Source organism: Gobio gobio (genome assembly GCF_949357685.1).
Source record: "Gobio gobio genome assembly, chromosome: 2".
Classification (NCBI taxonomy): Eukaryota; Metazoa; Chordata; class Actinopteri; order Cypriniformes; family Gobionidae; genus Gobio; species Gobio gobio.
The window spans coordinates 28,594,340-28,608,302 of record NC_137098.1 but is presented as its reverse complement, the minus strand read 5'-3'; the positions used below and the strand labels follow the sequence as shown (position 1 = coordinate 28,608,302).

The 13,963-nt window shown below is 38.5% G+C and overlaps 1 protein-coding gene across 2 annotated transcripts in view; it reads right to left on the bottom strand.

Annotated features, from left to right (window-relative positions):
• The window catches only part of tbc1d19 (TBC1 domain family, member 19), a 35,017-nt gene that overhangs the window by 12,951 nt on the left and 8,103 nt on the right, over nt 1–13,963 (bottom strand). For both annotated transcript variants that reach the window (XM_079843515.1, XM_079843516.1), the window contains exons 7-13: nt 9,652–9,698; nt 9,223–9,333; nt 7,493–7,565; nt 7,097–7,135; nt 5,990–6,102; nt 2,909–2,983; nt 1,312–1,374 (exon numbers count right to left, since the gene is read on the bottom strand). In XM_079843515.1, the coding sequence (XP_079699641.1) occupies nt 1,312–1,374; nt 2,909–2,983; nt 5,990–6,102; nt 7,097–7,135; nt 7,493–7,565; nt 9,223–9,333; nt 9,652–9,698 (521 nt within the window). The remainder of the gene's footprint in view (nt 1–1,311; nt 1,375–2,908; nt 2,984–5,989; nt 6,103–7,096; nt 7,136–7,492; nt 7,566–9,222; nt 9,334–9,651; nt 9,699–13,963) is intronic.

Genomic DNA, 13,963 nt, shown 5'->3' with positions numbered 1-13,963 from the left:
ATATTATATTATAATAAACCTAAAGACAAACTAGCGCTGAAAAGACGTGGACAGAGTTATTTTGCAGCTGAACATTGCATATGCATTTGTAGGAGTTTTCTTTTCAGACGCAAAATTTATTGGAGAAGTGTATTTAAATGAATCATGCAAGGTGATTTACTAAGGTTTGCGCTTGTCAATTTACTGGTGTTTGCACCATTATTTACCGCCCAAAAAAGCATGTCTTAAAACAGACGTTAATTTGCGCTGCTCCTGGTAGATTGCATTGGACATAATGGAAATGATCCGACTGCGTCTGTGTTCTTTAATTTGTGCATCGTTCAGTAGATCACACGCAGAACTTTCCACTACTATTGGCACTTTTATGGGATTGCGCTCTCATGCTAATTTGCCCTGTTTAGTAAATCTGGCCCTTAGAGTTTGAATATCTGTTCTCTCTTGCTAATACACCACCAAGTACCACTATTGGATTGAAAAGTAATCACCTCTCTAACAAAAACATATTATGACCACCCAGTGTCTGAACGACCCACATATTTCACACTAAACCAATATTTACAAGTAGCCTGGCTCCTTTATCACCTCACACCTGCAACTCATATTACCGTTCCATAGTGAAGACACAATGTTCTCCCATGAAGCCCAAAACCACTGGACATTTCCTTTTGTATATTTCAGCGAAAACTCAGGAAAAAGCAAAGAGGCACAACAGCAACTTTGAAAATCTCTAAAATTGCTTGCTTTTGAGACTGAATTGCTGACGTATTTCATCATAACCATTTATGAAACTAGGAGATCAAGAGTGTATTTTTCCCTAATGATATCTAAAAATGGCCTCACATATAAGGCAGGGTATCTCAGCGTGTTTCACCGTTTTATGGGGGAAAAATGAACACGCAAATTAATCTTGAGTATGATTTTGTGGTGAAAGTAAACATCAAGCAGTGGAAATGTAATAATGCTCCTATTATAATAATAAACAACTCATCAATTCCACATGAATAGAGAAGTCTATTATAGAGAGGTCTATTTGTGACCAATCCTATCTGTATCTATCCAGATTTAGGTATATGAAGTGAAAGAGCATTGGTTTGCATGGGTAACTTTCTCACAGTAGTTTAGGCTACAGTAATATATGTGTACAACGACCTCTATCAATGTCATGTCCAAAATAACTTGGGAAACTGTTTTACTTCTTTGATTATCAGAGCTTGTTTATGATTCACTGAGAAAAATTATCATTTGTAATCAAGTGATTGAAAGTTTGCATTGTGAAATGTGTTACGCTGACAGTGACATGCATTCACCCACCTGATATAAATAGTCCTCAAACACAAAGTAGTAATCGTCATTACTTGCAGTGAGCTTCACATCCTGAGAAGAAAAATCAGGTATTTTATTCAGAAATGGGTGCACTGGGTGTGGTGAAATTAGACACTTTTTAATATTTTTTATTTATTATTTAGGGCCGGGACACAAGCATTGTTCGGGCTAGTTTTAGTTTCGGCTTTAGTCGGACCTGAGATTCAGAATGATGAATTGCCGTCAGGCCGTTGGGAAAAGAAATCATTCTGATTGACTGTTTAGCTTTGTAAACCAGTGCACAAGAACAAAAACAAAAGTGACAAAGCAAGCAAACAACGATGACAAGAGGGCACACGAAGGAGGCACTTATACATTTACCTACATCTTCATATTTTCGGAGCATTCCAATATGCAAATATTTTCATAACGACATGGCCGTATGTAGCCTAATTAATAGAAGTGAAGACAAACTGATCAGCATGATTCATAGTCAAAATGGTAAGCAAGCAGTGCTTTGTTTACAGTTTGTATATTCATATTTCTAGTTCATGTTCCCTTATTTGAATGGTGAATACTGTCATCTTGTGGACAGTTATTGGGCCCTGTCATACACATGGCGCAATGCGACGGCAGACGCAATGCAAGTGTTGTTTGCAATTTTCAGCTCGACACAGTTATCATTTTCACGTCCAGCGTGGCGTTGTTTAAATAGCAAATGCACTCGCGCCCATCTGTTCGCCCATGGGCGTGCTAGTCTGAAAACAAGGTATGTTCAGGCACATTGTTGGCGCGTTGCGATTTTGAGGCAACTGAAAACGCCTGTGCCATTAAAACAGGTTTTTGTAGGTCAAAGTTAATAGCACAGTATTTTTTGTGTTATTTAAAGGCCGCATTAGTAATATGCGCCTATAGGCGGGTACACAACACGTGTACACTTATTACACACACAGGGGTGTGCAGCAGCACACAAACTTTTTAAATATATAAAAAAAAAAATTTAAATATTAAAAACAGAAGGATTCCTCTCTGGAGAAGCGTTCAGTCTTTGTAAATATAAATACCGCCATGTAAATACCGAATCCGCCATGGTGCAAGTGCAACTGGCTTTTAAAGGGAATGGGAGATGACACTCTGACTAGTTTATTGCATGTTACACCCAAAACACACCCATTACTCATTAAGAGACTAGGTACAACCCTTTCGGACCATGCGCCTGGCGTGCCGACCATTTTTCCCGTCGTTAAACTAGCAAAAGTGGATTCAAACACGCTCTACGTGCTCCTGCACCATGCGCATCAGACTACGCGCTCAGATTGTTAAAATAGGGCCCATTATCTTTCACGCAGGCGTAGAACGTACATGCTGACGGATGTCGGCTGTATTTGCGGTTTGTTCAAGCGCAACTTTTTTTCCCGAACACAACTGACGTGAGCCGACACCACCGTCGGCTTTCATTGCCTTTAGTTTTGGCTTCGGTGTGGTATGTACTGGCCCTAAAGCATATATCTTGGAATAAATGAGTCTTTCAGGACTGTTACTCTATTGGTCAAAACCTATTCGAGAATATTTGATTCTCTTGAAATTAACTGCATTGTAAATGTACCTTATATATTAGGTTGTCCACAAGCAGGCCATGATGTATGACTCTGGCTTTCAGCTGTTCGTAATGTGTTATGACCTGTTTAATGAAATAAAAACAAAAGAACTGACAAAGTGCATTTATCTCAGTCAGCTGAATTAGATTAACTAATACATAATGGATAAAGAAGCACCTATACGCAGATCAAACTACACCCACTCATTACAGCTAAGTTAATTATACTAACCAATTAACTGATTAAATTGCTATTGTAAGAAGCATATTAATAGGATCGCTTTCAATCACTCAAATCATGCTCTTATGCTCTCAACGGGATCTCCAGCTGAAAATGGCTAAACATGGCAAAAAAATGTATTGTCACAATAGATTGGTGCAAAATATTACAACCAGATCTAAATCATCACTTGATCTTAGATGCTCTATTTTGACATTTGAATGCATATTTTTATTGTAGTATGATTGTTATTTATAAAACTTAAATGCAAAAGTTATATAATTTTCATTAATCACCTCAATTGTATGCTTACTGACAGGAAGATGAGTTTAGAAAAAATATATAAAATGCATTTAAATGAATGTGATTGAAATTAATGAGTTGAATCAGTAAGGCATTGACAGGCATTGCCGCCAAAAAATCATAAACTTAAAATTTTCCTGGCTTCAAGTCATTCCAGGAAGTTCTTACTTGGAAAATTACAAAACAACAACTTTTTCATAAATAACTTTCAATAACCTCGCATTTAAAACTGATTGATTAAAATTAAGTCATTATTTATTCACCCTGGTGTTGTTCTAATGCCACATACCCTTCTTTCTTTTATGGGCCACAAAAAGAAAATTTCAACAACAACAAAAATGTCCTGCGTTGGTCCATGTATTGGTAGAGAATAGCAACCAGCATAAAGTATTTTTAAAGATTCCAAGGTATACGATAGGGTTTGGCGAAAATGTATTGACCTGCATGATGTGCACGTTTATAGACTCTATTAGCGTCGCAGTTCACTTCGTGTTTCCCAGAAAAGGCACAAAAGTTGTGAGAAGATGAAAATGAAATTAAATACAACGCCTAGAAATCCCCAAAAAGTATCCGTGTACTTCAAATATCACCGGACCCAAACTCAGTTTGTCTTAATGACAGTCAGAATGACATTTGACATATGTGAATGCGATAACTTCTTGTTACAACGAACACAATAGATATATTCACCTCAGAGAAGGATGATACATGGATTGTATTTCATGTTGCATTTTTATTCATCTTGATTTCTCACAACTTGTGTTTTTCTGGGCGAGGCGGAGCGGTGCCGCTAACAGAGCCTCATGAACGCCTAGGTCGCAATGGCCAAGGTCAAGAATTTTGTTACAAAATACATTAAATTGCGGTTTGTTTTTTCACTAAGCCCTATCGTATATCCCAGAACACTTGGAATATACGGCACGTGTCGCATGAGATCATTCTGTGATACTTTTGCGTCTTTTTTAAAAAGCTTGATGCTGGTTGATATTCACTGCCATCATATGGACAAGCATGAGCGGGACATTTTTTATCGCTGTTTGTGGTCCATAAAAGAAAGAAGGGCATACTACATTAGAACAACACCAGGGTGAGTAAATTATGACTTAATTTTCTTTTTAGGGTGAACTATCCCTTTAAGACAGGCTCTAATCATGAGTCTTTCTAAAAGCCCTTGCCTATCCTGTTACAGGATAGGACAGGATAATTTTTCCCATTTTTCCTGTGAGGATAGGCATGAGATCTGGTCACTGTCATCCAGACAGCGGCTTTTATCAGCGGTTACATAATTGTTCCACCTGAAACATTTAAACTCTTGTGATTTCCCCTCTTCCCCTCTGTCATTCCACCGGCTCCTGTCCTGCCCACATCTACAGCACTCGCTCAAAAAGTACTTAAAATGTGCTGCACCACGCCGGGTGTTTGTCTTGGTATTAACACATAGAGAAGTAACATTCTCCAGATGCCGTTTTACTGCTTTAATGGAGGCCCAAGGACTAATCAGCCAGCTGAGAGACACTAGCCTGGTTTTACCAGACTCTTGTACATTTCATTTACTGAATTTCATAGTACTGAAGGAAAATGAAAATTGAGCGGAAGTTCGTAGGAGGGCGGAGCCAGGCTAGAGAGACACTGCTTCACATCTGAAAATGGCAGCTATTAGACGCCCAGGGTGAAAAATCACAGGGGGTACCTGATCTGTCATTTCTGCTCCACAAGCAGCTTCAAGCTAATTGTATTGAGAAGGATGATGCATTTAAAACTGCTTGGTCTGGACCACAGTACAAATTCGGGTCTCTTTTGACATTTTCAAATGCATTATGCTGTTATAAGTGTGCCCAGGAACAAGGAAACTATACATCCTTAATAGAGGCTGCCAAACCACCTAATCAAGCTGACTTGAATATGGTTCACTGGTATATACACCAGAGAAAATCACTCTGGGTTGTTTTAACTACCCAATTGCTGGCTTAAAACAACGCAATCGCTGGGTTTGTCCATTTTCAACCCAACTTGGGTTGTTTTTAACCCAGCATTTTTTAGAGTGTAAGTACAAATAAATATCTATAAATGTCAGTTCTGGCACATGTTGATAACAACTGCCATAAATGTAATTTAGATACACAAATAGTTGAATTTGTTTTAAATGTACATAAATATTTATGGTAGGTTTATACATGGTTGAGGATCTGTGGAGAGAGAAATATATATACACTACCGTTCCAAAGTATGGGGTTGTACCATGTACCAAGGCTGTATTGCATTTATTCGGTTAAAATACAGAAAAAAACTAGTAATATTGTGAAATACTATAAAGAAGCTGCTTTCTATCCTAATATATACGTGTATATATATTTTTTTCTTCTTCAAAATTCAGCTTTTCCATCACAGGAATATATTAGAATAGAGGTTGCAGGGCATTACCATTTCATACATAGTTGTTTGGAACACCCATACAAAGACATTCAGTGGCTAACTTACTGTACTTCTGGAACGACCCTTCGAACAGTGTCCCCTTTCTAAAATGCCTTTCAGGGGCACAAAAATGCATTCTAAAATTCAGTCAGTACCTCAGGATCATCAGTAGTATTCAGGATGAGAGTCCATAGCTGGGCCCTGAGACCCGTGGGACAGCCCTGCCTGCTGTACTGCTGCGCAGCTGCACTGTCTTGCTCGCTCACCACTACAGAAATGCAGAAAAACAGGAGAGGGACCCACATGTTTTAGTAAACACTCTTGAGAGGCTATTGTAGTATCGAAAGCTAATCCATATACTTTTGTCATTCAGAGAGACACTCTGTTATTGTGTCCCAAACCTAAAGTAGCTGCCTAGTTTGTCAATAACTAAACAGGCAGTGTATTTTGTATATGAAGGAACATCCTATATACAAAATACATAACATCAGGTCTAATGATCCAGAACAAATTAAAGTGAGCTTTAGAGAAAACCGTTGTTTGGGGGGACCAAAAAGTTTGGGTTGGGATTTTAATGTTTTTTAAAAAAAAAAATTTTTTTTAAATAAGTCTCTTGTGCCCATCTGCATTTATTTGATCAACAATATAGTAAAACAGTAATATTCTGTAATATAAGTACAACTTAAATAAACTGCTTTTTATTTTAATATATTTTAAAATGTAATTTATTCCTGTGATGGCAAAACTGAATTTTCAGCAACACTCTAGTCTTCAGTGTCACATGATCCTTCAGAAATCAATCTAATATGATGATTCGGTGCTCAAGAAGCATTTCTTATTATTATCAATCTTGAAAACAGTTGAGCTGATTAACATTTTTATGGAAACGTGATGCATTTCTTCAGGATTTTTTGACGAACAAAATGTTCAAAAGAACAGAATAGAATTCTTCAGTAACATTATAAATGTTGTTACTGTCATTTTTGATCAATTTAATGCATTCTTACTGAATAGAAGTATTTCTTTCTTTATTAAAAACAACAAACGGTAATGTAAGTGCTTATTCTTTTGATTGCATAGCATCATGGGAAATCACAGGAAAAGATACATCTATGCTACCTTCAATTTCTGACCAGACTGTATTATTTCAGGGGAAATGGAATGGCAAATATTAAACAAACATTCTCTACGAGACAAGAGTGATAAAGCGGTTTTAAACAAGGATTCATGTGATGATAAAGACAACAAGGGTTTAATTTTACCTTTTTTTCCAATGAGAATGTGCTCACTTTCAAACAAATCTGTTGAAACAGCAGAGATAGTGAAAGATAGAAAAGAAGTGACAGTGCAAACAGACCATACAACAGATATTTAAAAATGAGTAGTGAGCCTCAGTAGGTAGCCTTAAATACAATGTATAGTACATACAGAATTTAGAGGGTCGGAACATATTAAACATCATGAGCACTCAGGGTGTATACAGTAGGTGAAGCTTCTGTTGACTTGTGACAAGTTAGTAGGGGGGGGGGGCTCATTTGTTAGTTAGAAAAAACAAGAGGGACATCCTACAACGACTTTGGGACCTGGCGGGAGTGGAGCTCCACGTAATATTCCTTTACTCCATGATTATCTTATGGATGAATTGAGTAAATAAATACCTGGGGGAACATGAGTGTGATCATCTATACCAAGCTGCCCATAAGTAAGACCCAGTTCTGGATACGTTTCCCTCTGCAACACAGAGAGATAATGGGCCACAATTATCAATATTTGATCTCTACAAATGGACAAAGTGGGTTGAGTTTATGATAATTCTATAAAGTCAAAGTCTTGAAAAGGAATTTTGGCCTAATTTGTTTCACCTATATCACTTCTAATGCATGTTATCTGGGTGTGACAATACACTTATCTCACGAGACAATACACAATATTGGGTTCATGAGATCGAGATGAGACGATATGTTAACACCCTTTTTAAGAAATCGTCAATGATGATATATGACTGGAAAAAATAGTCTTTTATTCGACTGGAAGTCATAAAATGCAAAACAATGCAGGTGCATTTTGAAATGTTTTAACTAATCTAATGCTGTCGCTAATGATTATTTCTGATGCTGAACAGTTTTATAATGGGATGAGGTAATGATTATCAAGTACTTGGTCGATTATTCTGAGGATTAATCGAGTAATCAGATCATTTTTGTGGTAATGAAAATCGAACAATAGACTTTAAAATGACTTAAAATACTTATAATAACAAAAAGGAAATAATAATTCATTCAAAAGCAAGTAATCATATGGTTTTATTGAACAACACTGTTAAAATACATTATGTAATATACATGATCTAAACATAATCAGCCTATGTACATTATTATAACAAAAGCCTGCAGAGAGAGCCAAAGAGAGGTGATTGTTGTTGTTACACTTTACAGCATGATCAAATCCTTGTTTACTATATGCCAAACAACATTTAATTCAAATGTTCAGTTTTTTAATAGTTGGCCACGTCTTTGTGATATAAATGCTGCAGCCACTGTAATTTCTTGAACATGAAAAAATGCCAACTCTGCGAAGGTTTAAACTTGTATTTTGGTAATGACACCAAACACGTTACCACATCTGGTGAAATGGCGCACATTGCATTCTGAGATGAACGTTATAAGCAACCTAAAAATCACAGCATATGCAGAGATGGATTTTGCTAACCGAGCTGGTGAGACGCACTCCATGCATATAAATGATAACAGCGCAACACTTCTCAATGAAGCAAAGCGTGCTTTATATGTATTTCCAAATGCACGTTATTGGAACCCCAACCCCTTGAAGGGCTTGTGCTGTGTGTGCACGGTTCACGGTTATATCCACTGATCGGGTGGGCCAAGTCATAAAAAAATAATATTCCAATAAATCGCGGGTGAATGAGAAATCATTGTGTTAGATATTTTGCAAGCCCTGAGGGCGATTCTTTCCGGTTGCCGTTTTCCCACATGCTTTCAAAACAATTCCCACATGTACTGACAGAGCTGAAGCTCATTAAATATGCAAATCTTATCCATCCTAGCCGTGGGTGTTTACTTCCAAGTCTTCAGTGCGGCACGCCGATAAAAACAAGCGTTCCAGGAGAGAGCCTCAAAACTAAGGTAGAAAATAGCCTATTACTTATTCATTATGATAATTTTTTAATGTAAAAACCACGCAAACGTCATAAGTTGACCTCAGACAACAGTATAAAAAAAGCCAGTTCATGACCCCTTTAAATTTCTCTAGAACTCTTGATTACTGTAATTTGTTTATAGAAATGGTTTCAGATGATTATCTGCTGTTGCAATGCAAAATTGTTTGTCTTGACATGAAAATAGAAGGAAGTTAAAAAAGGGAGACTCACCATTTGAGGAATGTCCCGGACGTTGAGGGAAACCTGGATTAAACCCCAGTTGCTTCTTACAGTGAGATCTTCGCTGCGATCATTATTCAGATTTCTTAAACCAATCAGCACCTACAGGATAACAAGTATTACGTTTCATATTACCTAAATAAAAATATTTATTTATAGTAAAAAGTATTAGACATGACAAACGCTAAAACCTCAGATTTTCTTCAAACCGCTCTTTAATATGCCAACTATAAATAAACCATTCATCAGTGTAAGTGGTTCTGTGGTGCTATCAAAACAACCTCTCAGTCAATTCTGACTCAGAGTAATTTAAACGAACATTTCCTGAGGGAATCCAATCAGCTGCTTCATATCCAGCCCTATCTTTCTCATTTGGACCGGATGTTTGAAAATAAACTGATTAGATAAATGTAGACCCACCTCAAGGAAGTCTTTGGGTGCGTAGACAGGCCTGAATTTGCTTAGGTCTGCAATTAAAAAAGAAAACAGAGATCTGAGTGCTTACAAACTTGTATATTGCAATGGCCTACCAATTAGTGTAATTGAAAACAAGAGAGCAACAGAATATGGTTGAGAAATTACACAGGCAATATACCAGGATGCTAATCAGAACCCTTTTTTTGTTTGTTTACTTTATACTTAAAAGTCCAATGAAATCGTTTGGTAAGATAAAACTAAATCTACACTTAAGTGAGAGGAAGAAATAAAAAGGAGAAGGAGCCACAAATAATACTGGAAAAATATTTAAAAGGTATTTAGAGAATAAAGACTTCATGTCCAAAAGTCCGACCTGCACCTCACAGTGTTGGAGGAGTGAAAACAGCCAAGTATGGGATTGCCTGCGGAGGAAACGCTTCAGCTCAAGAACCACCTTGGGTGTTAAGCGAGGTGGACAAGTTCTAAAGGAACCCAGAAAATGGCTTTCTAACGCAGGTCATGGCAACAGTCAACTGGAAAGCAGCAGTTGATTTTTGCTGGCATCGGTGGAGGTTCAGCTAGAACTGATCAACAGCGATACCAGTGTCACGGCAAGGTGTAAGCTGGGTTCAACTCAGTATAGTGGCAAGCTGTACTCGGTACGACTGCAGGGCTGACAAGAGTTTGTGATGCTCAGTCAGTCTCTACATTCCAAAGAGCATGACTGAGTAGGCATGACAATAACATAATACTTGCTCTGATGTTGCCCAGAATAAAAAGGTCTGCGATGTCCATTGTGAGAGACAGGATGGGCGCCGGGAAGTGTTCTACTGGCTCAACAACAACAATTCCAGACGACATCAAACAACGATTGAATGGCAGACAGCATATCAAAATTGGTCAGTGAAATGTGAGAGGTCTCAACAAGCTTGGCAAACTAGAAATTCTCAGCAAAGAGCTTGGCATCAGTATCTGTGGTTTGTCAGAAACAAAATGGTCAGGTTCTGGACACTTTACAACGATAGATGGACATACATTGCTGTTTTCAGGTGCAGATAAACGAGAGCATCACAGAGTTGGAATAATCATATGGGTCTATAATTCCACTATCCCATGTTTGACATCTTATAACCCAGCAAGTAGCAGATTGATCTCTGCTACATTTGCCACAAAAAAAGAAATACAGCTGACAAACCTGATGAGGATGCTGAACAGTTTTATAATGGGATGAGGTAATGAGGTAATTACAGGTGACTTCAATGCCAGAGTTGGAGAAAATGCAACATAGTGTTCTAGGAAAGTATGTGCATGGCGATAGAAATGAACAGGGTCAAGTATTGGTAAACTTCTGTGCTGAGCACAGTCTGGTGATCCCCAACATCCTTTTCCGTCTACATAATAGACACAGATACACATGGAGAAGCCTGGATCGGGTCACCAAAGCCCAGATTGACTACATTTCGATCAGTGGAAACAGTTAGTTAACAATGCACGATTGCAGGTACATATCTTAATGCATCTTATTTTAATCGTATCTTAATGTCTCTGACCATAACCTAGTTATGTTAACGATCAAATTAAGGTTTGAAAAGAAAACAGTAAACCTCTAATTGATCTGAAGAAACTCAACAATGAGAAGTTCAAACAGCAATATCAACTTGAAGGAGAAAAACAGATTTGAAGCACTACAAAAACTTGCCAAACATCATACACCAGTTGAATTGTAGAAACAACTCAAGGATACCATACTTGATGCTACTAAGATGACATTACCAAAGAACCCCCAAAATAGAAAGAACTGGATTTCAAGTAGCACCTTTGAATTAGTGCAGAAGATGCTTAGAAATGATAAAAAGGCATAATTGGAAACTTTGTGCAGTGAACTGGAGGAGAATTCAGCGAGGGGCAATAGCAGATCAAAACTCAAGTCAATGGCATCAAACAAACTGAACCAGAGAAGGTGTGTGTCAGCAATGGAAGGAATATTGTGAGGGATTATATGTTGAATGAAAGAAAAATTTAAAAAAATTAATGTTCAAGAAAGAGAGAAACCTCCATTGAAGGTCGAAGAAGTTGCAGGGAGGAGATGTGACACTTGATCAATTGCATGAGAAATGTATGGAGGAGTGGGACCATGGGATTTGGCCAGAAAAATGGACACAATCAGTCTTCATGCTGCTACCTAAAAAACTAAAAAAGGTGATTTGACTCTGTGTGGCAATTACCGAACCATTGCACTGGTTTCACATGCTAGCAAGGTACCGTTACAAGTAATTTTGGATCGAATACAATCTAAATTAGAAGTCGAAATTGCTCCTGAACAAGCTGGCTTTAGACCAAGAAGGGGGCATGCGGGATCAGATTACAAATCTACAGATCATCCTTGAAGAAACCAGCCACTATATTTTTGCTTCACTGATTTCACCAAAGAATTGGACAGGGTTCGGCATGACCAACTCTGGCTAACAATGCTCAGTATGGGTTTCTCACCACATCTGGTCCAACTGATGAGAAACCTGTAGAAATCAATAGCATCCAACCTTACGTCAGAGTGGTTCCATGTCAAAAAAAATGAGTTTGGCAGTGATATAACCTGTCCCCTATGCCTCTTCAATATTCTTGCAGAATAAATAATGAGTTGTTGAGGTTTTCGGCTTGGCAGGAAGACAACAATCTTAGGTACGCAGATGACAGTGTTACTGGCTACATCACCAGAAAAACTACAGGAACTATTACACAGCATAGAAATTGCTTCAAAGGAGCATAACATGTTGATTAATGTCACGAAAACAAAAGTAATGACAAATACTGATGAAGAAATTGAGACCTGAGTGGATGGTAACAAGTTGGAACAGGTTAATTTCTTTCATTTTAGTCAAGTGTCGAATTAGATTCGATTCTTTATTGTCATTGTATACATACGAAATTATGGACTTGCCAACGTATACATTTATAGAATAGTTAAATGTCCCTTGGCATGAAAATTTCACTTTCTGAGTTTTTTCTTTTACATTAATATGAATGTAGATCAAGTTCTGGGTATCCTGTCTTCAAATTCATTGTGGTGATAACTTTAGAATATAAACTGTTCATGAATCTTGTTTTGATGTGTGTTTTGACCGGTAGCAAACAAATGAGGGGCAGGGTGAATGAGGTCTGAATGTTGTGTGTTTTCTGCAGGCAACGGGGGATAAATTTGTCATTGAGAGCAGGTAGCTGTTGGTTTGTAAAGTTTTGCGCAGTCTTTATGGCTCTCTGCAAGGCCTTTTTTATCAGCTACAGAGCTGCCTCCATACCACACCAGCATGCCATGTGTAAGCACATTTTCAATGGAGCAGCGGTAGAATGACACCAAGAGCCGGTGTGACCGGTTTAACTTCCTTTAACTTCTTAAGAAGTAGTCACTTTTGTGCCTTCTTGTCTCACCATGATGTTTATCGTCCATGAGAGGTCCTCTGAGATGTGTGTGCTGAAATTGATAATGGTGTTAGTGTTATAAGATGGTATACAGTCATGAGTATGCAGAGAGTAGAGAAATGGGCTCAGCACACAGCCTTGTGGGACTCCTGTGCTGAGTGTCAGAGTAGAGGAATGATGCAGGCCCATCATCACTGACTGTGGCTGGTTTGTTAAGAAGTCCTTAATCCACAGGCAGGTGTTGTGTCTTGGAGAACAATCTTCTGGGTAAGATAGTATTAAATGCATAACTGTAGTCCACGAACAGCAGCCAGTGTTCCAGGTGTAGGGCAGTGGAGATGGCATCATCTGTCGAACTGTTGGCCCTGTATGCATACTTGTGGAGGTCCAGGGTGAGTGGCAGAGCAGCCTTGATGTGATGCAGAACCAGCCTCTCCAGGCATTTCATGATTACAGGTGTCAGTGCAATGGGCCTATAATCATTGAGGGATGTTATGGCAGCTGCTTTGGCATTGGCGGACGTCTTCAGACAGGTTGGAGCGGTGCACTGCAGCAGAGAAAGGTTGAAGATATTTACCTCACCCAACTCTGCAGCACAGTCTCTGAGGACTGCCATCTGGACCAGCTGCTTTCCGTATGTTGATTTTACGGAGAGTGCATATCACCTCAGCAGGCTGGATGACGAGTGTCTGGCTGTTGGTGGCGGGAAATGGATTGATTGTAGTTCCAGTTCTTTCCACCTCGAAGCAGCCAAAAAACTGGTTGAGCTGCTCTGCCACTGAAGCACTGCTGTTGGTCAGGCTGCTGGTGTTATTCTGCCCATTGAAGTGAATAATGCCGATTATATAAACAAAGTGAAATTGAGATTGTCAGTGGGTATGGTGTGATGCTGAAGATT